The sequence below is a fragment of the Onychomys torridus genome, chromosome 1, assembly GCF_903995425.1.
Source record: "Onychomys torridus chromosome 1, mOncTor1.1, whole genome shotgun sequence".
NCBI classification, from domain to species: domain Eukaryota; kingdom Metazoa; phylum Chordata; class Mammalia; order Rodentia; family Cricetidae; genus Onychomys; species Onychomys torridus.
Window position 1 is genome coordinate 76,342,440 of NC_050443.1, and position 23,861 is coordinate 76,366,300.

At 39.7% G+C, this 23,861-nt stretch overlaps 1 protein-coding gene across 1 annotated transcript in view; it reads left to right on the forward strand.

The window, feature by feature from the left end:
* Positions 1-20,224: 20,224 nt before the first annotated feature.
* The window catches only part of Gab2 (GRB2 associated binding protein 2), a 30,283-nt gene continuing 26,646 nt past the window's right edge, over positions 20,225-23,861 (forward strand). The window contains exon 1 of the mRNA XM_036168062.1: positions 20,225-20,522. Within this exon, the coding sequence (XP_036023955.1) occupies positions 20,261-20,522 (262 nt within the window). The 5' untranslated portion in view covers positions 20,225-20,260. The remainder of the gene's footprint in view (positions 20,523-23,861) is intronic.

Genomic DNA, 23,861 nt, shown 5'->3' on the forward strand with positions numbered 1-23,861 from the left:
CACACAAAATAAATAAAATGTTAAAAATTAATTTAAAAAGAGAATGTATAAATTCTCAGGTTCTTATAAATACCAGACCTTCTAAATCAGAAATGCTTGGAATGGGGCCCAGAAATCTGTGTTGTAAAAAGGACTGTAGGTAATTCTGATGCATGCTAAAATTTGATAAATACATCTGTAAAATAAGAGAATGGTTCATTAATTTAGCCTACCTTGCAGGCTAAAATGTTACCCTGAAACATAGTGTTGAACTCAGCCTTCTTGATCAATGTACATGAATACCAGTGCTTTTAACTGTTCAATTACACTTTTATTGGCTGTTGTGGTGGTTTGAAAGAAAATGGCCCTCAAAGGGAATGGCACTATTAGGAGGTGTGACCTTGATGGAGTAGGTGTGATCTTGTTGGGGAAGTGTGTCACTGTGGAGGCAGGCTTTGAGGTCTCATATAAGCTCAAGACACTCCCAATGAGACAGACCACTTCCTGTTGCCTGTGGAAGATACAGAACTCTGAGGTCTCTCCAGCACCATGTCTGCCTACATGCTGCCTTGCTTTCTGCCATGACAATAATGGACTAAACCTCTGAACTGTAAACAAGCCACCCTAATTAAATGAATGTTTTCCTTTATAAGAGTTGCCATGGTCATGGTGTCTCTTCACATCAATAGAAACCTGAACTAAGAAAGCTATTATATATGATCTTAGTACTGGCAAGTATTTAGCCCCCTTTATTGATTCTGTCTCTGAACATATAGATAGAAATAGGTACGTATCTATATTGTTTATCAGCCTTGTTGCTTACTAGGAGAGAGTATCCAGTGTATTGATTCGTTTTTCTCATAAAAATCTCTTGAAAACATCAAATAACTATTTGCATTAGTATGGATTCTTCAGAGAAATGAATTGAAAGGATAGAAGACTAGATAAGGTGGATAGGTAAGACAGGACTAACTATAGGAATTGATTCATGGAGGTCAAGAAGTCCCATGACATGTCATCTATAATCTGGAGAACCATGGAAACTGATGGCATAGTTCAGTCATAGTTACAATGCCCAAGGACACAGAGGGAATCCTATATCTCAGAATCAGAATGCCAAGAAATGAAATATTGTCGAAAAACCGAATTTAGACTCTGATACTTATTCAGCCACAGTGTTCAGTCATATATAACCAGAGAAAGATAGCTTGAAATAAAGATTTCTTGAGATGAAAATTCCCCAATGCTATATTTCTTGAAGTTATCAGCATCTTCCTTTGTGTACAGACAACTGTGAACCAGTGAGGTAGCCAATAGTAGATTGCGAAATTAGAGGGAATGCTTCAATTGGGCTAGACAGATGGCTCAGCAGTTAAGAGCAGTGACTGCCCTTCTAGGGGTCCTAGATTGGATTCCCAGCACCCACATGGCAGCTAGCAACCATCTGTAAGATCAGTCCCAAGGATATCCATGCCCTCCTCTGAACTCTGCATGCACATGGTACATAGACATACAGGCAGGCAAAACATCCATATACATCAGATTTTAAAAAGAAGACAACAAAGGCTTCGGGGCAACCAGAATTTTCCCTTCATCAGTGGAATACTCTCTTTCCCTGCCTAAAAACTCAGAATTTGGGTGGGGGATTTAGTTCAGTGGTAGAGTGCTTGCCTAGCAAGTGCAAGGCCCTGGGTTCGGTCCTCAGCCTGGGAGGGGGGGCAGGGGGGAGAAAACTCAGAATTCACTTCTGTCTAAATTCCTGTTCTTCAATCTGCTACCAATATTATAACTTAAAGTCAATATATATTATATAAAACACTGTTAGGAATATTTTTTTATTTTTGCAATTTAAGTGGCAGCTCTGGCTGGGTGTGATGACTGACACCTGTAATCTTATCATGTAGGAGGTTGAGACAAGAGGATTGTTTTGAGTTGAAAGCCAACCTGGGATACAAAAGGAGACCTTGTCTCAAAAGTGGTATGGAGGGCTGGGGAATGTAGGACAGTGCTTCTCTCTCTCTCTCTCACTCTCTCACTCTCTCTCTCTCTCAATAAAAACACAAGACTTGAGTTCTTGTCTCAGCTCTACCATGCATGTCCATCCAGGTTGATACTCTTTTCTGGTCTATGATCTGCAAGATGATGAAGATATTCCTCTTACTGTCTCTGACATAAAGAAATTTAAAAAATAACAGTAAGAACTGATATTCTGAGAGGTCATCAGAGCTGAGCATTCCATTTGTATTAGCTTAGTGCTTTTTTGTGTATGGGGAAGGAAAGGCTCAATCCCCACCTTTCCTCTGAGAATATGGAAAACTACTAGACACTCGAGTAGACTCTTGGAGGATTAATATTATTCTGACAGAGACCATCCCAAAGACACAAAATTGCAGGGCTTATTTTCACAAAACCATTTGGTTTGCCTGTAGTCTAGAATGTTTAAAAACATAGTGAAAAAAGACAGAAAACCACCCCAGGAAGCATTTTGCAGCCAAGTGAAAGGAGGCCCTGGAGTGCTGTTCTGAGCAGCTGAGGCTGGGTGCTGTGGTCAGTGCCTCCCAGACTTTGCATCATACTGCACCAGGAAAGTAACTTTTTATTGTCAGCTGCAGGTACCAGGTGCCAGAGGGGACTGACTCTACAGCACTAAAGGAATAAAAAGCATTTAATAGCTTGGCACAGTGTCAGTGAACAGTTCTGTGCAGCAACAAGGTTAACAGACTTTATGGAAATTTTTCTCCCTTCCTCTATCCATAGCCTCGAAGCATGTGTGATAGGCTCGAGCTCTTTGGATTTTGCACTGGGAGTTGCAGAATGGGTCAGCTCATCATTGCATATCATGTGGACACTAAAAGGGCAATGGATGAGTAGTTTCTAGTGACTAGGAGAAGGGGGTTGGGGAGTGATTAGTCATTCACAGCTTTTTTTCTTAGGGGGTGTGTGATAAAATGTTCTGGGATTAAATAATAGAGATATTTATGTAACATTGTGAATATTCAACAAAATTGTGAATTATACACTTTAATTTTATAGTATATGAAGTAAATTTTATGGTATATGAATTGTATGTCATTTTGTAAATAATAGGAAAATGTTATGTATAACTTTACCTAAGTAAGTTTGGTAATGTATGAGATTAATAAATTCTGTAGAGGACGTATTAAATAAACTGATACCATCAGGTATGGGGATGTGTCTCTAATTAGGAGGACTGAAGTTTAAGGCCAATTTGGAATATATAAGGAGAAACTATCTCAAAAAACAAATGGTGACTCACTGGATAAAAGCACCTGCCACCAAGACTGATGAACTGAGTTCTATCCCTGTGACCCTCATGGTAGAAGGAGAGAATTGACTCTTGTATGTTGGCCTGAGACTTCTGCATATGCACTGTGACACACATGCATCCTCATCTACCCACCCCTGCTCCCATGCAATCATGGGCACACAAACACATAATACATATATTTTTTAAATGTTAAAAAATAATAAAAAAAATACCAAAAGAGAATAAAACTCTGGATAGCCTTATTTAAAAATCTAAATAGCACTATTTAAAATCATTTAATGCCAATTTTAAAACTTCCATTAAGAAGTTGTATAGCCTCTCTGAATTCTAGCCAGCACCTGAGAAAGAAATCATTCCCAAAATAATGGAAATAAATGCAAAGGATCTAGAATAACCAAGCAACTTTTTAAAGAGAAGAAAGATGGAAGACACAACACTACCCATTTTAAGACTTGCTATAAAATTTCAGCAAGATATTGTGGTACTGATATAAGTATATACTTGTGGTACAGGTATAAATCAGAGGAAGATATATTGAACAGTAGAGTCTAGAAATAGATGTACATACATTTCATCAATGAATTTTCAACAAAATGCAAAGATAATTTGATAAAGAAGATAATTTCTTTCCAACATGGTTCTGGAACAGCTGGATATGGGGGGGCAAAGAACATGATCCTTTACATTATCTACAAATGTGCATCAGATAAATATAAAAGGTAAAATTATAAGATATATAAGAAAATAAGGCAGGAAGGCTTTGACTTTGAGTTTGGCAAAGGTTTTTAGATAAGGCAAATAAGACAGATAAAACCTTGAAGTCTTTTTTTTAATGTTAAATTAGTCTTCACCCAGCATTCAGGAGACTGAGGCAAAGAGAATTACAGTGAGTTTTAAGCCAGCCTTGACTATAGAATGAGATCCTGTCTAAGAGACAGGGTAGTGGGGAGAAGGAGCCAGGAGAAGAGGAAAGGGAAGAAAGGGTGCTTAGATATTAGCAAACACTAAAAAGTATATTTTTTTCTGTAGAAGAAATCTCATATTTTACTGCATAGTAATATCTGGCACTGAGAACAATTGAGCCAGCATATAAGACTCTTTTTTAAAATTTCCCTGAACTACCTTTCTAGCCTTACTTTCAATGATGTCCTTTCCCCATCAATTTCACCAAACCTGGCTTTATACTTTGAGCAGACCAGACTTTTATATATGCATTCATTCTCATATTCATATATTTTAGATTCTGTATTCACTAATTATACTACTCACTAAATTTTTGAATCCCTCAAATCAATCTGTACCATGTGCCTGATTATTTGTGCCCCTTGAAAATTCATATATGGAAATCTAATCCTCAGTATGTTAGTGTTACGAGATGGGCCCTTGGACAGTGATTGAGTAGGTCAGAAGACAAAGCAGTCACAAATGGTAGCCATGCCATTATAAAGAGGCTTGAGGGAACTTACTGAGCCCCTTCTACATTGAAAGTACTATCTATTATGATAGGCCCACGACACCCAAACTATTGATGTCTTGATCTTGGACTGCCAAGCCTACAAAACTGTGAGCAATAAATTTGTGCTATAGTCACAGGTATTATGTTACATCAGTGCAAGTGGAGTAAGACGCTGCTTTCATAGTCAATCCTAGACTACAAGCACATGTATAGAGTAGTGGAAAATTAGAGCTAACTGGTATGCATTTTCCCTGTTGATGTGGAACAAGACAATACCCTGCTTTGTTATTTAACTCTCACCCTGCAAATAAATGTTTCTTCATGGTCCATTTAGTACAATGGTTTTGTGTGTTTGTGTGTGTGTGTGTGTGTGTGTGTGTGTGTGTGTGTGTGTTGTTAGTGATTCTACTAAATACTTCCAATGCTGAGGTGTTATGTCATGTGTGTCTAAGCAGAAGACTGGGGTGTGTTTTACTGAGAAAAGAATTATGTTTAATACACTTTGTTCACACTGTTGACCCTGAGTTTTGTGCTAATAAATCAACTATATATTAAATAAGGTGTCTATGAACAGAAACACTGAAAACAAGGTTATTTTTTTGTTTTTTGTTTTTTCGAGACAGGGTTTCTCTATGTAGCTTTGCACCTTTCCTGGATCTTGCTCTGTAGACCAGGCTGGCCTCAAACTCACAAAGATCCACCTGCCTCTGCCTCCCGAGTGCTGGGCTTAAAGGCATGCACCACTACCGCCCAGCAAGGCTCATTTTTTTTTTAAAGGTAAAGAGCTGGTACATGCCTTTAATCCTAGGACTTGGGAGGCAGAGGCAGGTCAATCTCTGAGTGCCAGGCCAGCCTAGTCTACATAGGAATCCCCAGGACAACCAAGGCTTCATAGTGAAATCCTGTATCAAAAACAAACAAGAAGTGTTAAGTACAGGTTCACAGAAGCATAATCCTATATTTCCCCTAGAGTAATGATTCAGTAGTCACTAGTTCATTGCACTGACTTTATTAACCATAACTTCCTAGAGTATCAAGAGTCAATTTGACTCATTCTCTTTGCTTGAAAATTTCTCCCTGTAACATTTTTTCTTTCTTTAACTGGTTGAACATTCCATCCTTTAAGGTCCAACCCAAATATCATCTCTAATATAAGTTTCCCTGACTCTTCCCAGGCAGAATAGGCTCTGAAAACCCACAAATTTTGTTCATGTCACTGATCCGGCACCAACCTGTATATAATGAGTTACACTACAGATTGCACCTGCCTATCCTTTCTGAAGACCATAAGATCTTAAAAAGCCTGACACTAGTAGATTTGATAGATGTGGTGAACTGTTAGAAGAAAGGGAGAGGAAGATTTTTGTAGGTGAGAGAAGTTTAAATGGGAACCTAGCTACCTAAGCCAACAGACCCAAGGAGAGACCTGGCTCAAGAGTGAATTTGATTTAAGACTCAAATTTCATCAGGAGTCATTTCTGTCCTACTGGTCCCCTCCTATCTATCTCCACCTCCATCCCTATGTAGCTTAGACTAACTGAACTTTTGATTATCCTCTTTTCTGCTTCTTTACCATTCCTGGCACAGAATTCACCATAGAACTCTGCTCTCTCTGCATTAATTATTCCTAGGTTGCAAATAACAATCCCTGAATTTCAGGCCCAAATCACTACAGCCCCCTGTGCATTGATAGAGCTTGTGTTAACATATAAAATGGTGCTGGAGTTGGATCTGAATACCACTGAACTAACTTGGTTGTGTGCTGATTGCCAAGCTAACCACTGTGGCTCATTGGAAGTTCTTCCCTTACTTTATGGTCTACCCACTATAACCTGTAGTTAGTGTAGTTTCAAATATAGAACATGAGCTTTTCCTGGATGTCCATTGTGTTTCTGGTGACTGTGAAGTACTGCCTCATCTAGGGTAGGTATGACATTACATTGACAGGTTAACTGTCTGAGAGCTTTGGCTTTATTCACTTTTCCTGTTTTTACCAACAGAAAAGCAAACAGATATTCTTTCCTTTTGCTTAAGTATGACTATCACTGTTATCTAGTACACTATGAGTTCTAAGTACTGTGCTAAATGCTGAGATAAAAAGAGCCCTGACCTCAATGTAACAGTCTTGTGATTAGATAAAGCTAATTCTGTCTTCATCTGGAGCCTGAGAGAACCTTTATAACAAATAAGTCAGGATCAAGTAACTATACTGCCTTCTCCTGGGGCTCACTTCTCATGTGCCAGTTAACTTTGTACTGAGAGCTAACACCTGAATTCTAGTGCTGCTATTGTCTTCTGTAATCATCAGTTAACTATAAACTTGAATAGTTTCCAAAACTCTCTGGCCAGTGTTTCTCAAAGTTTGTCAGCAGTTTGTCTCTACCTCCTCAAGCTCTTTTCTGGACTCTCCCTAGACCTCTGGGATAAGAAGATCTGAAGCTGTGATGTTTGTTAGTTGTGTAGTCTCTGAGCTTTTGTTTCCAATTTATTATGAAAAGGGAAGTATATTTACCATCCCTCACTGGTTTAAGAATTAAATAAGATAAGGGACAGAAAGCACATGGTACATTGCAGGAGCTCAGGAAATGCTTTCTTTGATTCCCTCAAAGTATGAAGTCCCTGGAGTCCAGAGCACTTGAAAGATTCCTAGAAGAACATAGCTCCAAAGCCATTCCGCTCTTGGGAAGAATTCCTCCAGGAATGTATTCTCTCCATGCTTATACTGGGTATAATGGGACAGAAGACTAGCCTGATGTACTTTACACTAAAATAAATTAGGATATAATTGTATTCGTAAGTCTGTTCAAATCAGCTGTGTCTATGATTGCTTAAAGTAGAATTCTAACCCTGTCGTTACTTGGAAGTCTGGAGAGTGGGGATAGATTTAGAGTTAGTTATGGTGATTTTCTTTTAAGGAAAGCAAGGAGATTTTTAAAGATAAAGTATTTTGTGTTATATGTATTAGAGTTGATGTACTAAGGTGTGGTAGCCTCTGTTAGGTTTTGATGGACTGTAATCCTAACTTGACAGGCATCTCTTGGCTTATTGGCAGTTTTTGGTTTTACCTTCATCAGAAAGAGGGAAGTTAAAAGGACACACCCATTTCTAGAAGTTATGCAAAACTCTCTTCCAAGAAATGCCTTGCCCTTCTACAGGTTTGGCCACAGGATCTGGAGAAAGATGATTGGAGGCACTGAGAAGATTGTAGTCATCAGAGAATTCTGTTATCTGGGGTAGAGACCCTAAGGCAAGGCAGAGGATTGTGGAGTTTAAGAAGTATTTTCAACTGCCAGGGAAGAAAGTAATAGAAAGTTCTGCCTAGCTTGGCTAGTCAGAAGAACACAGCTCTTGCTTCCAAGAATCTGAGTAATCTGGTTAAATAAGGTATTGTGATATCAGATTGCCTTAGTGAACACTGTAAGAGGCTGTCCAGGATGGAACGGACTTCGGCCTCTCACTTATTTGTTAAGCACATCCTCCTAGAACACCTTCTACCTCTCTTCCTATCCCTTCTACTTTACCCTAATCCAGGGCTTAGCAAACAGCCCTGTACCACTCTTTGGGAATAGTTTTGTGAATATAAGCTAGATCTGTTTCCTTTTAAATTGCTGTGTTCATGCTACTATAGATTTGAGTAGCTATACCAAAGACTATATGCCCTAAAATGTTTACTGTCTTCCCTTTATGGGAAACTTTGTTGATCACTACCCTCGGCTGTCTCTTTTTCAGAATTTCCAGTATTAATTATCTCTAATTTCCAGAGAGAGTCTAAGAAAATCCTTAGTACTTCAAGAAGACTTCTGTTTTCTTTGGTATAATACTTAAGGAAGAATAGAAGAGTCTGGAGTTTTAGAAGTAGCCTGAACTGGCCAGCTCCTGTGACCAGATTGGTGCCTAACCTAATTGTCATCAGAGAGGCTTCATACACCAACTGATGGAAACAGATGCAGACCCACAGCCAAACATTAAGCAGAGTTAGGGGAATCCTGCAGAAGATGGGAAGGATATAGTAACCAGAGGGTTCAAGGGCACCACGAGAAAACTCACAGAATCAACTAACCTGGACTTATAGGGGCTCACAGACACTGAACCGATAAACCAGGGAGCCTGCATGGGACTGACCCAGGCACTCTGCATACATGTGACAGTGTGTAGCTTGGTCTTCTTGTGGGACTCTGAACAGATGGAGCAGGGTCTGTCTCCCGCTCTTTTACTGGCTTTTGGAATCCTGTTCTTCATGTTGGGTCACCTTGTTAAGCCTTAATACAAGGGGAGGTACTTAGTCTCACTGCAACTTGATATGCCATGTTTTATTGATATCCATGGGAAGCTTGCCCTTTTCTGAATAGAAATGGAGGAGGAATGGATGGGGAGGGGTGCAGAGGGGAGGTGAAGGGAAAGGCCTGGGAGAAAAGGAGGGAGGGGAAACTGCGGCTGGGATGTAAAATGAATAAATAAATAAATTTATCTTAAAAAGCAAAACAAAAAACATTTTTTTCAGGGCTGAAGTTAAAAGGGCCTTTAGGAAGTTCTTCCTTAAAACAAAAGACAACTCCCCTGCAGGAACTAGTCTAGTTCAACTTTAATGTGTGGAATAACTAAAAAACCAATCAAGTTCTTGTTCCATGTGTAAAGGAGAACACTAATGGGTAATTCCAGAGAATCTCATTGGAGGCTGATATACTAGGATTTTTTTTTTTTTTTTTTTTTTAGATCCTTTACCATCAACAGAATACTTACAATGTGATAGCCATCCTAAGTCTCAACTGTGGCCTATTTTAATTTTCTGGTTGCCAAAGAGCAATAGGAGGAAGTCATGACCTTGTTCTGCACATTTACAGACATAACCCAAAGGACAGACAGGATCACATGACATGCACTCTGCTCAATGGCCACAGTGATGCAACTTCCAGGTCATGTGTACCCACATTTGTGTCTCTGTGGTCTGGGGAATTGTGAAATGCTTTGTTTTCTGACTAGATTTGGGTACAAAAGGAAAACAGTAACTTCTGTTTCATCAGAGCAAGTGGTGATATCTACTTGATTCTAGACACAAATTCTGACTTTATTTTTTTGACAGTATATCTATCTTACGTGCTTATTTAAGCATTATCTCTTCCTCTCTGTCTTGATTATTACTATTCTATTTATTTATTTCATGTATTCATTTTGGTGGTTTTTGAGTTTGGTTTTTCTGTTTTTGTTTTTTTTGTTTGTCTGTTTGTTTGTTTGTTTTGAGGAAATCTCAACTGTGTTGCCCAAGCTAATGTCCCTACTGTCACATTATTCTCATTTAGATTGCCATTTTCTCTGACCAGGGAAAGCAATAGCAACAACTTCCAAAATAGATTGGGTTTTTTTGTTGGATTTTTTTGGGTTTTGTTCTTTTTTTTCCTCTTATTTATTTATATTTCTCTAGTTCACCTTCCTCGTTGCTAGATGAGCACTATTTGATATTTGAACAAGTAGGCACAGAGCACTATTTAACATTTGAACAAGTAGGCACAGAGCACTATTTAACATTTCTTGCTGCTGTGCATTTGCAGTGGCCCCCAGTACCAATAAAGATGGGGCTTCTTAGGTGGCTTTGAAGGCCTCACAGGCCTCCAAGCTCTTCCTTTCCTCCTTTCTACAGTTAAGAGACTCACCGAATTTTCCAAACCTGTCTTACCTTTTTCCCCATGCCCAGGCGTTGTTCGTACTGTGCGATCTTTTACAGGAAAGACTTTCTCCTTTCTTTACAGCCTTCCTGGTTGTTTATAGTCATTCATTTCTCTCTCCTCTGTACTCCCCCTCCCCCCCCTTTCTCTTCCTTTCTCCCTCTCTGCCTCTGTCTCCAGAAGTTTGAGTTTCTGTCTCAGTGATCTGCTAGGATATTGTGTCTCTTTTTATGATACTTTTAAAACGCTGCTTCTTCTTGTAGGGCTGTACATTAATGCCTTATCTTTCTAAAACTTTATAAATATTTTAAGTCACTTAAAAGGAATGTTTGTGTCTTGCCTCTCTTCTTTATCCACATAGCATAGACCCCAGTTCATCTTTGTTTTCACTGACTACTTAAAAAAAAAACAAAAGCAAAAACAAAAAAATCCTTGTTGATTCATCATAAGACAAAAATTTCCACATATTTACATTTTTTTCAAAGATTTATTTTTTTATTTGGAGGGGGATCTGTGTATGTGTTCATGCACATGTGCACAAAAGTACCCACACTCAGATCCCCTGGAGCTGGAGTTACAGAGGACTATGTGTCACCTTGTGTGTGCTGAGAACCTAACTCCTGTCCTCTGGGAAAGTGATAAACACCCTTAACTGCTGAGCCATCCCGTTCTTTATTTACTTTTTAAATATTTTATAGCTTTGACATTTTACTTTCAAATCCATGATTCATCTTTTGTTACTGTTTTGTTAGCCTATTTGTTTTTCCTGGGAGGTCTCCCTGTGTGGGCCAAGTTGGCCCAGAACTCATAACCCTACTAGTTCAGCCTCCTGAGTATTTGGTATTATGGGCATAAGCTACCACTCCTTCCCCAGGCCCATGGATTCTCAGTTTCTTCAGCACCATTTGTTGAAAAGGCTGAAATTCCATTGAATTTCTTTTACACCTTTATCAAAATCAGTGGGGCCAGCAAGATATTTCAGTGGATAAAGATGTTTTTACTAACAAACCTGGCAACCCAAATTTTATTTCCAGGCCCTACATGATGGAAGGAGAGAACCAACTCCTACAAGTTGTCCTCTGACCTCTACACTTGCTCTGTGGCACACATTCCCCCCCCCCAATAAATGTAATATAGAAGTAAATAAAAATCAGTGGGTATGTCATGTGGTTCTAGTTCTTGGTTCACTGTTCTGTTACCTTGTTCTGTATGTTTGTAGCTCTCCTCCAGTATATATAGTCTTGATTGCTAGAGCTATAGAACATTTAAAATATGTGCACTGGGGCTGGAGAGATGACTTAGTGGTTCAGAGCACCAGCTGCTCTTTCAGAGGACCCAGTTTCAATTCCCTGCATCAACCTGGTAGTTCAAAACTATCCACAACTCCAGCCAAGGGCACCACACACATAAACACACATGGTACACAGACTACAAACACTTATAAAATAAATTTTTTAAAATATAGTGCCCTGATTCTATCCATTTTAATCTTTTCCAAAATTGTCCTATTTTTATCCTGTTTTCTTTCCATGTATATTATAGAATAAACTTGTCTATATCAACAAAACTTTCCATTGGGATTTTTATAATTATTGTGGTAAACATGTGTGTGTGTGTGTGTGTGTGTGTGTGTGTGTGTGTGTGTGAGAGAGAGAGAGAGAGAGAGAGAGAGAGAGGGAGAGTGTGTGAGTGTGTGTGTGTGTAAGTTTTGGAAGATGTAGTGTATTGATTCTTCTAATCTGTGGTATGTCTGTTTAAACATTTAGGACTACTTTGACTAATTTTATCAACATTATATAGTTTATAACATATATGTTCTACATACACAATGTTTTGTTAGATTTATACTTTTCATTTTTTAAAAAAGAAGTGATTATAAATGATCCTGTGTTGTTGCTTTTTTTTCCTCTTTTTTCCTTGTTTTTGGTGCTGAAGGTTGGACCCAGGGTCTTATTCATGGTAAACAAGCACTCTACCATTGAGGTATCCACCCAGCCGCAATGTATATTTTTTTTATTGTCTATGCTAACATTTATTGCTAGACTAGAGAATAAATAGTCTGAAAGTAAGTAGATTTTTTTCAATTTATCTTGTATCTTGTGACCACCATGTTCTCGGAATTATTTTGCAATTATTTGTGGATTTTCAGCATAAATAATCATGTCATCTGAAAATAAGACAGTGTTTTTCTTTTCTTTTGTCTTTATCCTCTTCTTCTGAACTGTATGTTTCTTATATCTGTTTCCTCCTTTGTCACATGACTAGGACTTCCAAGACAGTGTCGGAAGTGATTGTCTTTGTTTTACTTCCAATTTTATGAGTCTTTCAGAAGTCACTGTAACCTATTTATGCAGTTTTTTCAGATTCAACAAGTTCAACTATATTCTTGTCTTCTGAGTTGTTAAAATGAATGTGTATTCTTTCCTGCATTGATGCAGCATTGTTTTCAGCTTTAGCCTTTCTATATGGTGGGTTATATTTGTTAATTTCAAGTATGTCTTGCATGTACAAATCAGTTCTACCTCCTCACACTAAGCCCCACTTAGTTACCTGGCTCTTTGGGTTACTGAATTGCATTTAAGTCCGTAATCCACTTTAATATTTTTTAAGGTTTTGTGTATATGAGAACAGTCCTGGAAAACTTTCCTTTTACAGCATATTCAGGACTTGTGTTTCCATACTGTCTTTTCATTATGTGTTAGTAATCTAAGAGTAATTTTTCATATCTGTGTCATGGGCATTTTCAGCTAAAGCTCCCAAACCTCTTCATAAATATTTATTATGTGCACTACTCAGCATGAAAGGGCAGAGCTAAAGAACTCAAATCATAGAGATTCCAACACATACTTGTATTGTGTTCTCTTTTCTGTAATCCTCTCGCATACCTTTCTTCTTTTCTGTTATACAAAGTTATTTTTACATTATACCTAGTAAAATGAAATGTACTCATTGAATGAAAAAATGCCAATACATTTTTGCTGAGTTCCCATATGTTTACACTGTGCCAGGTACTGGTGGCCACTCTGAACCTAGTAGCCTCAAGAGACTCAAAGCTTAAAGTAAATAAGAACATACAAACAATTGAAATGTAGATTTGGAGAAAGAAATTCCCAAGTCCAAGGTATTAAAAGTTTAGATATCCTAGGTTTTCTGTTTTTCCATATGAAGTTGAGTATTATTCTTTCAAGGTTTGTGAAGAATTGCATTAGGATTTCGATGGGGATTGCATTGAATCTGTAGATTGCTTTTGGTAAGATTGCCATTTTTATTATGTTGGTTCTACCTATCCATGAGCATGGGAGATCTTTCCATTTTCTGATCTTCTTCAATTTCTTTCTTCAAGGACTTAAAGTTCTTGTATGAAAGTTTTCAGGCTAGGAAACAAGGAGGACCCTAAGATGGATATACTGATCCCTTGGGAAAGGGAAACAGAGGAGATCCCAATGAGTAAATTGGGGATGGGGGAAAACAATAGAGGGTAGGGGATGGGGGATGAGAACATAAGGGACTGGATGGTTGAGCTGGGGGAGGGATGAAGTGGGAGAGCAGTGAACGAGATATCTTGATAGAGGGAGACACTATGGGATAAAGGAGAATCCTGGTGTTAGGGAGATTCCCAGGAATCCACAAGGATGACCCCAGATTAGACTACTAGCAATAGTGGTGAGGGTACTTGAACTGGCCTACCCTGGTAATCAGATTGGTGAATACCCTAACTGTCATCATAGAGCCTTCATCCAGTAACTGATGGAAGCAGATGTAGAGATCCATACCATGCGCTAAGACAAGCTCCAGGAATCCAGTCAAAGGGAGGAAAGAGGGATTACATGAGCGGGGGTGGGGGTGAGGGTGTCACAATCATGATAGGGAAATCTACAGAGACAACTGAACCAAGCTCAAAGGAACTTTAGACCACCAGCTGTGGAACCTGCATGGGACTGAACCCTCTGCATACAGGAGACAGTTGTGTAGCTGGGTCAGTTTGAGGGGCTCCTGGCAGTGTGATCAGGATCTATCCCTGGTGCATGAGCTAGATTTCTGGATCCTGTTACCTATGGTCAGATACCTTGCTCACCCCTGATAAAGTGGGGAGAGGCTTGGTCCTGCCTCAACTGAATGTACCAGGCTTAGCTGTCTCCCCATGGGAGAACTTACCTTGTTGGAGGAGGGGAGGAGGGGTAGGGGTTAGCGGGAAAGGAATGAGAGGGGGATCTGTGGTTGGTATGTAAAATGAATTAAAATATTTTTTAAAAAGGAACACAAAAAGAAATAATAGAGTAATAGCTTTTTCACTGAAAAAAAGCTATATCTTTAGCATCAAGAACAGTGGTTCTCAACCTGGGCTTGAATTACCCTTTCACAGGGGTCACATATCAAATATCCTGCATATCAGAGATTTATATTATGATTCATAACAGTAGCAAAATTACATTTAAGAATAATTTTATGGTTGGAGGTCACTACAACATGAGGAACTGTATTAAAGGGCTGCAGCTTTTGGAATGTTGAGAACTACTGTTCTAGAATATTGCCTGGAACATAATAAATACTAAATAAGTATTTGTTGTGTGGATAGATGTAAGAATACCAAGAAACAGAAGACAGCAATTATGATAGAAGAGGGATATGAGCTAGAGACAGCATTGCCTGCTGTGTCATGAATACACCTGCATTTTGTAAGCAGCCATTTTTTGGCTTGTACTACTTCCTTGGAAGGAGAACCTGGCGGTGTATAATATAAAGTGTACAGATACTATGGTACATTGAAAAGTAGGTTTAATAGGTCAGCTGCTCCTTGAGTTAAGTATTCCCTTCAGTGCTTGTCTCTCTGGAAAGGGCTGTCCCTAAATCATTGATGTTCAGGTGCAAGTACAAACAAATACACAGAAACATCTCAAGAAGAGGAAAATTATGTTTGATATAGGTACTTTAAGAGCTTCCCAGGTTCTCCCAAGGAAGTAGTGTAGGCCAATAAACGGCTGCTTACAGAATGCTGGTGTATTCATGCACACACACACACACACACACGCACACACACACACACACACTGTGTATATATAGCTGTACACAGCACCTACTGGGTACATATATACAAGTATACAGAGTTTCACAAACAATGGCCAGGACAAGATTTTATGTGACTATAATTAAATGCCTTTTATTTTTATTTTTCCTCAATTTTATTATATATAGTAATACCTCAATTTTAATTTAATCTAAGGCTTATCAGACCTCATGTATAGTCCCCTTGACCAATTAAGTGCCATAAGGACTTTATGCTAGAAAGCAGTCAAGTAATGAACATATTTATTGATTGCTATTTATGTGCCAAGCAGTATTCTAAATACTGTGACTATAGCATGGGAGTAAGGAGGTGCATTGGTTACTTTTCTGTTGCCGATTAAAAACAAACAAACAAACACCTTGTCCAAGGCAGTTATAGAAGAGTTTGTTTGGGCTTAATGATTCAAGAGGGGTAAAAGTCCATCCTGGGGGGGAAACATGCAGCAAGTGACAGGCGTGGTAGCAGGAGCAGACAACTGAATGCTTACCTCTTTAAACACAAAGCAGAGAGAACAAACTGGGGTTGGGGCAAAGCTGTAATCTCTCAGAGCCCACCCCCAGTGACACACTTCCCCCAGCAAAGGTACACCTCCTAAACCCCCCAGACAGCACCACTAACTAGGGACCAAGTGTTAAAATTTCTGAGCCTATGGGGGACACTTCTCATTCAAAACCTCACAGAAGGGAAAACAAAGGAGAATAAACGGGTCCCTGTGCTGGCGGTGTTTCCATTCCAGGAAGTGAGTGCAGACAGTCAATAGAAATGGTGTGAGGTGCTGATAAGACCAATGACACCAGTGAAACCAGTCCAGGAGAAAGAAGAATGTGAGTGCTTGCTACGAGAGGGGGTGGTGGTCGGGAGCAGCTTCTCAACAATGTGACATGTGAATACACACTTGAATAAAGAATAAGGAATGGGAACACTGGGAGAAGGCACATGTGTCCAGAAAGAACAACTAAAATTAAGAGCCTGAGGCAGGTATGTGCCTGGAAGTTTAAGTTCAGTGTGGCAACAAAATGGACAAGATTGATGTGAGATAATGAAACAAGACAGGAGGTTCAGGCATACCAGGCTACGTTTGTGAATAAGGAAAAGAGAACACCAGCCCTCAGTCCAATCCTCAGTACCATGAAGAGGGAAAAACAAGAGGGAAAAGCAGCTTAATTTGGATCACCGTTTAGAGGTTTCAGTTGGTCCTGTTGTTTTAAGCTATAGTAAAGAAGTACCTTATGACAGAAGAGACACATGTTAAAGCAAGCTGCTTATCTTTGGCCAGGGAGCAAACAGAGAAAAGAAGAGAGTCCTATAATCCCTTCAAAGCCACGTCACCAATGACCTAAGGTCTCTCTCTTGGCTTTATTTCTTAAGAATTCTACAACCTCCCAAATAGCATCACAACCTAAGACCAAAGCTTTGGAATTATCCAACACCCAAATTGTAACTTAGGCTAAGGGGCCATAAAAAAGGAAATTGGTTTTTACTCTGAGTAGACAATGATTTCATGCAGAGAAGTACAGCCTACCTTGATTTACATCCTGTCCTGCTTTCTGACCTCACTTTAGTGAATAGATTGTTGAATGGAATCATGAAGGGTATAAAAATCAATGCAATTATGGGATAGTGAGATGGTGTATTTGCTGCCAAGCCCAGTGACCTGAGGCCAATTCTTAATAGGCACATAGTAGAAGGGGAAAATTGACCCCAGCAAGTTGTTCTCAGACACACACACACACACACACACACACACACACACACACACACACACACACTGTAAACATGCACACAGTTCATACATACAGACACATAAACACTCAATGAAATTAGAGAACACCAGGGAAGATAAGGAACAGATATTTTAACTCTTTCGCTGACAGAATTTGCCGATACTGAATATGAGAGTAGTTGCCTTTGACATAGGAAAGATGTTGTAGCTATAATTAAGACAGGAAAGATTGTAGGAAAAAAAATGAGTCTGGGGGATATTAGAAGGCCAAATTTTAGAGGTAGGTAAGAGTTGAGACAGAGTCTCATCTTGTATACTAGGCTGGCCTGGTAGCCACTGTGCCAAAGTAGCAACAATCCTGTCTTAGCCAAAGGCTGAGATGACAGATGTGAGCCACTATGCCTGGCTAGAAGTTCCATTTTTAGCATACTCGTTTTGATATGCTTAATAATGGAGAGTTGGGTAGAGGACTCAGGTTCCTCAGGTAGGGTTAGGCTGGGGGCTGACATTTGGAAATTGCAGCAAGTAGATGGCTTTGATCCAAAGGTGGGTATAGAAACAGTCCATCTGAGAACTGAGCATTGGAACATTCTAGAGCTTAGAGAATAGGAGAAAAACAAACAGCAATGGCATCTGGAAAAGCAATACCAAGTGGGAAATTGAGAGTGGATGCCAAAGCCTATCAAGAAAGTATGTCAGTGAAGGTGACACAATGAAGGTGTGTCAATAATAGACCACTGTAAAATGTTCCTGAGAGATCACAGTAAGGCCCAAAAACTAGTTAATAGCACTGGAGTCTTCACAGCCTTTGATACAGTATCCCAGAAGTAGTGGGGAGCAGCCTGATGAAAGTACCCTTATATGGGAGGAATCAAAACCAATAAGCACAGTGCTATAGAAACTGCTTGAAGCCTAACTGAAGAGGAATTGAAAAGCTGAGACCTAGTCAAAGATGAAGGTGGAATCATGACACCTTTTAACTTTTTCCTGAGATGGTGGAAATGATTCTCACGGGGAAGGATGAAACCACTACTCTGGAGAGGGCACAGTTGTTGAAGCAATGTTCCAGGTGGGTGAAAGGGTAGGTGCCTAGGGAAGAAGTCTGCTATAAATTATTAGGAGAGCTGCTTGTACTCTCCAGTACCAGAGAATGTGGCTGTGGAAGCAGGTGCATTGGTAAATGTGGCACCGGATTTTTTTGAGTATTTCCTCATGAAGTTTTGGGGATTTAAAGAGAGAAGATCAGAGATTGTTGACAAAGAGCACAAGAAAGTCCTGGACTAGGTCAATAAGATGGTTGGGCGTTGTGAGTGGCCTGTGTGAAGAAGGCCCAGGAAAGGCAATCTGCAGCTAGCTATTCTACTTTCCCTCTACCTTGCCTAGCTATTATCACATGAGGACAGGTAGAGTAGGCAGAACTCTAGACTTTAAACAAGAGAAATGGAAAAAAGAAGCAAAGAAATTATAAGGAGGGATGAAGAGTGTTGATTACTGAAGAGATTGAGGACAAGGATAAAAGGTGAGTGCAAAGTATTGGTAGAATTAATATAGCTCCCTGAAGGTTGAAGGAATTGTGATGATGATAATAACAATAAGTTATTGACATTTATAGTACTCTGGTTCATTTGCATTGAAAACTCCTCTCATAAATAGGGTAGATGGTGATAGTGATGGTTATGATTCTTGTTCCGCGAATAAGGGAAGAGCCAAAGAAATAAGTAACTTAGTTGAAAAATCATGCAGTGAGTCTGTAGTATAGAGCTCAGACTCAACCCAAAGCTCTGTAACTGTATTTAGTTTTTGGTTGTTTAGGGGTTTATTTTTTTATCACTGTGTATCAAGTCTGCTCAGAGTTTATTCAGTCATGTTGAAGAGATAGTGTAGAATACAGCATAAGAGCATATATAGTCAAGTTTTAAATTCTATACTATGGGATAATATAAGACACTTTTTCATTCAGTAATATAGATGGAATGCTTGACATGAGCAATTAACTACCACCAGTCTTAGGAAAAATATGTCAGTAAATAGGACTGAAGAGGGGGGAGGGGGAGGCCCTAAAGGTACATACTCAGAGAATTCCTACAAAGATTTCTCCAGCAGTGATTTTTCAATGAAAGAGGCATATTGTAGGAATTTAAGGAAATTTATTTTTCTGCTACATTTGGTATAACATTGTTGCTTCAACTCACAGTGCCTTAATCTGTAAGCTAGGGTTTTTATGGCTTTGCAAGTACTCCCTAGCCTGACGTATGAGTATGTATCTAGTCTAAAGGAGTAGTCGCACTGCTCCTGTACTAACATGTTCTAAACCCATCTTCCATTACTGAGCTGAAAGGGAAATGTAGGCCATGAGTACCTGAAGGGTCCAGCAATCCCTAGGTTAATAGTGAGTCCAGGGGGCACCAACTGAGATTTCCCAGCTCTTGTGTCCCAGAATATAGAACTGGACAAGGGACACAAAGATAGTGATAGAAATAGAGACCGTGTATTAAGAAAAGAAAGGCACACTGAGAATGAAGTGGGCTTGAGAGCTGGCACAGGTCCCAGGCCCTCTGGCCTTGACAGTCTAGATTCTTTATAGGTAACATAACACTCTCCTTCTTCCTCATTCAGAGAGCTTGAGGTTTGGGCATTTGGTTTTTGGTTTTTTGTTTTTCTTGTTTGGAAATGCTCTTGTTTTGTTACATGTAGCCAATGGCCAGAGGTTCCTAGTCTTCTTTTGCCAACTGCCTTCTTTAATATAGTAATCTTAATTATTTAATTACATATTTATTTGCTGGAGCACAAATACCATGATGCATATGTGGAGATCAAATGATAACTTGTGGGTTTTAGGGATTGAACTCAGATCATTAGGCATGGTGGCAGGTACCTTTATCTACTGAGCAATCTGGTGGGTCCCTCACATGATGATCTTGGAGCCTTTCTCTCCAGGTCCTACCCTCCTGTCATACCCATCCTCAATCGATGATATATGAGGACCTGCTAAAAGCTTTAAGGTAGCTAATAGCATTTTCTCCTTCTTTCTGTGTCTCTGGTGATTTAGGCCTGGAAGAAACGATGGTTTATATTGCGGAGTGGCCGGATGAGTGGCGACCCAGATGTTCTGGAATACTACAAGAACGAGCACTCCAAGAAACCCCTGCGGATCATCAACCTGAACTTGTGTGAGCAGGTGGATGCAGGCCTGACCTTCAACAAGAAAGAGCTGCAGGACAGTTTTGTGTTTGATATCAAGACCAGTGAGCGCACTTTTTACCTGGTGGCTGAGACAGAGGCCGACATGAATAAGTGGGTCCAGAGCATCTGCCAGATCTGCGGCTTCAATCAGGCTGAGGAGAGCACAGGTATTGAGAACAAGTACAGCTCTTTCCCAGAGGACTCTACCGAGACCACAGGTTCTTTTAGCTAGGAAAGCTGGCCTTAGTTAAGATTTCTTTTTTGGCACAAGTGATTGGCAGATGGAGAGAGTATAACAGAGTTGGCCTGGTATAGAGGGACCTCCTGGTTCTAATGCTGCTCAAATGGAGAATCAAGAAAGGTTAGGGTCACGATGATGCTAATGATGTTTCAGGTACCTTGATGCTTCCCACTCACAACCATTTCTCCCGCTCCCTGTTTAACACACTGTACCTTGCCACCTATCAGCCAAGCCATAGGAAAGATCTCCTTTGGATCACACCTCTGATCCATTTCTATCTGTTCTGCTCCATCTATTTCAGACCATCTTACAGTTTATTTGCTTGTTTCTTAGGCATCCTTGTGGTTATTGATACATAGTCTTGTGTTCCTTTATATCAGCATGAGGACAGATAAAAGAATGAAATGCTGAATTTATTTGATAGCCCTTTGTTAAAAAGTACCTCAACTTGTGTATCTATGTTTTATGTATGGGAGGAGTGTGAATACACATCCATGCACATTTAGCAGCCAAAGGAGCTTTGGGTATCTTCTTCTGTCATCCTCTGCTTTATTCATTGATACGTAAATATCTTTTCTTCTTAAAAAATCTTCCCACTAGTTTCAGAACTTGCTAGTATCTTATATTTGTAAGTCATAACTGCGACTTTGTAATTACAGAAGTTTTATGACCACTATAACAACATCCCTAAGCACAGTCTCTGTTTTTGTAGTTTTAAAAAATTATTATTAAGAGATTTTCTATTCATCTTACACACCAACCACAGAGTCCCCTCTCCTCCCTTCTCCCACTTCCTAGCATTCCCCTCAACCCATCCCCCATTTCCACTTCCTCCAAGGCAAAGTCTCCCATGGGGAGTCAGCAGAGCCTGGCACATTCAGTTGAGGCAGGTCCAAGCCCCTCCACGATGCACCAAGGCTGCACAAAGCATCCCACCATAGGCACTAGGCTCCAAAAAGCTGGCTCATGCATCAGGGACAGTCCTGATCCCACTGCCTGGGGGCCCCCTAAACAGTTCAAGCTAAACAACTGTCTTGCCTATCCAGAGAGCCTAGTCCAGTACCGGGTGGGGGCTCCTCAGTTATTGGTCCACAGTTCATGCACTTCCACTAGTTTGGCTGATTGTCTCTGTATATTTGCCCATCATGATCTTGATGTTCCTTGCTCATAGAATCCCTCCTCTCTCTCATTAGTTGAACTCCTGGAGTTCTGCCTGGGGCCTGGCTGTGGATCTCTGCATTTGCTTCCATCAGTCGCTGGATGAGGGCTCTATGATGACAGTTAGGGTATTCAGCCATCTGATCACCAGAGTAGGCCACTAACCTTCCCACTAATTTCAGAACTTGCTAGTATCTCATATTTGCAAGTCATAACTGTGATTTTTTTATTACAAAAGTTTTATGACCACTACAACAACATCCTTAAGCACAGTCTCTTAATAAAACGTAGCAAGTATCTTCATGCATGTAATATTTTTAGCATTAAAAGGTGTGGTTGCCTCAGTAGCAAAATAGAAAAGGAGATTGACCCAAATCACCTTGAATGACTTACAAATGACTTACTTAGGAAAGTAGGACAGAATGCATTTCTTGTCAGAAGCAGTGTGTTGGGCTCACAAGAAAGAGCCTCAGGTAAGGATCTGCTGCACAAGCCTGACAGCCTGGGCTCTGTCTCGTAGACTCACAGGAAGAAAGAACTAGCTCACAGGAATGTCCTCTGACCTCAAACTCACTGTGACATTTATAACAACAGTAATTATTAGTTGGTTATCATTTTGTGGTGTTGGAAACTACACACAAGGCTTTTGTGTCTAGGGCAGAACTACTACTCAGCTGTAGCCCCAGCCCTTATCATTTTTTTCTACAACGTAAGTGTAATTTACACAGATCTAGAAATAATTCTTATTCTTCATGTTAAATTCTGTCATGCAAAATGATAACTTAATTCTTTAAGTAAATGATACACAGGTAATAATTCAAGTTTATAACTCATAAATCACCGAAAGACAATTTTATTCCTTCATGTACTATAACTGATTCAAGAAGATATGAGGTTATGTTTACATCACTGAGCTGTCTAGTAATGAGCATTTTACTAGTTTATTTTATAGTTCCAAACCATTACCATGTAACTTGAAATGTTAACAATTAAAATGTCTAAATATTCTAAATAGCAAACACCTGTTAGCAGTGTATGCTAAAACATGCGTGGTTATCAAAAACAGTGACTGTTCAAACCAAATAATTAAATGTAAAATATCATACCAGGTCCTCTCAGAGAAACATAGAAATAATGCTGAAGGTCTCGCTGTTGTTGGTGTTAATTTATAATTTGGAAGAATGAAATAAAAGCCAGAAGTCAGAAATGTATGACTAGATAGTTACAGTACAGTTCAATTAGTGAGGTCCTTGCTCAGAAAACTGGAAAACAGCTCACAGCCAAGGCTCTGGGACGATGAGAAGATGGTTCAGTCAGTAAAGTATTTGCTTCATAAGCATGAGGACCTGAGTTCAATGCACCCACGTAAGAACCTGATGTAGCAGCAGTGTTGCAAAGAGGGAAAGGGAGATCCTGAAGCTTGCTAGCTAACCAGCCTATCCAAATCAGTGAGAGGCCTTGTCTCAAAAAAAAAAATCAGGTAGAGGATGACTAAAGAAGACACCTAACGGCAACCTCTGGTCTCCACATGTATAATATGCACACCCATTTGGCATGTGCACACACACACACACACACACACACACACACACACACACACACACACATTTGGGCATGGTGGGTCATGAGTTTAATCTGAGCACTCAAGAAATTAAGGCAGGAGGATTGCATGAGTTTGAGGCCAGCCTGAGTAACAAGAGTTAGACCTGTCTCAAAAATCAAAAAGGCCAGGGACAAAGCTCAGTGAGTCAATCCTGATGATCTGAGTTCAATCCCCAGAACCCAAGCTGGATATGACAGTGAGCATCTATAGGAAATGGGACCCAGAGATAAGAGAGTCATTTGGAAGCTAACAGCTAGCTAGGCTAGCATATGAATCTATGAAATAGCAGAGTGAGGGGAGGGGAATTCACACACATACACATGCACTCTCAAAACAAGTTTTGCCTCAAGAAACAATCCCTATACCTAAGGCTCAGGGAACATCACAGAAGAGGTGGGATAGAAAGATTGAAAGAGCCAGAAACCAGAACATCTACTTCAAGATAGTGTCTTCTCTATATGTCAGGAAAGCTGCAGCCATGAAATTTCAACAATATGGTCACCT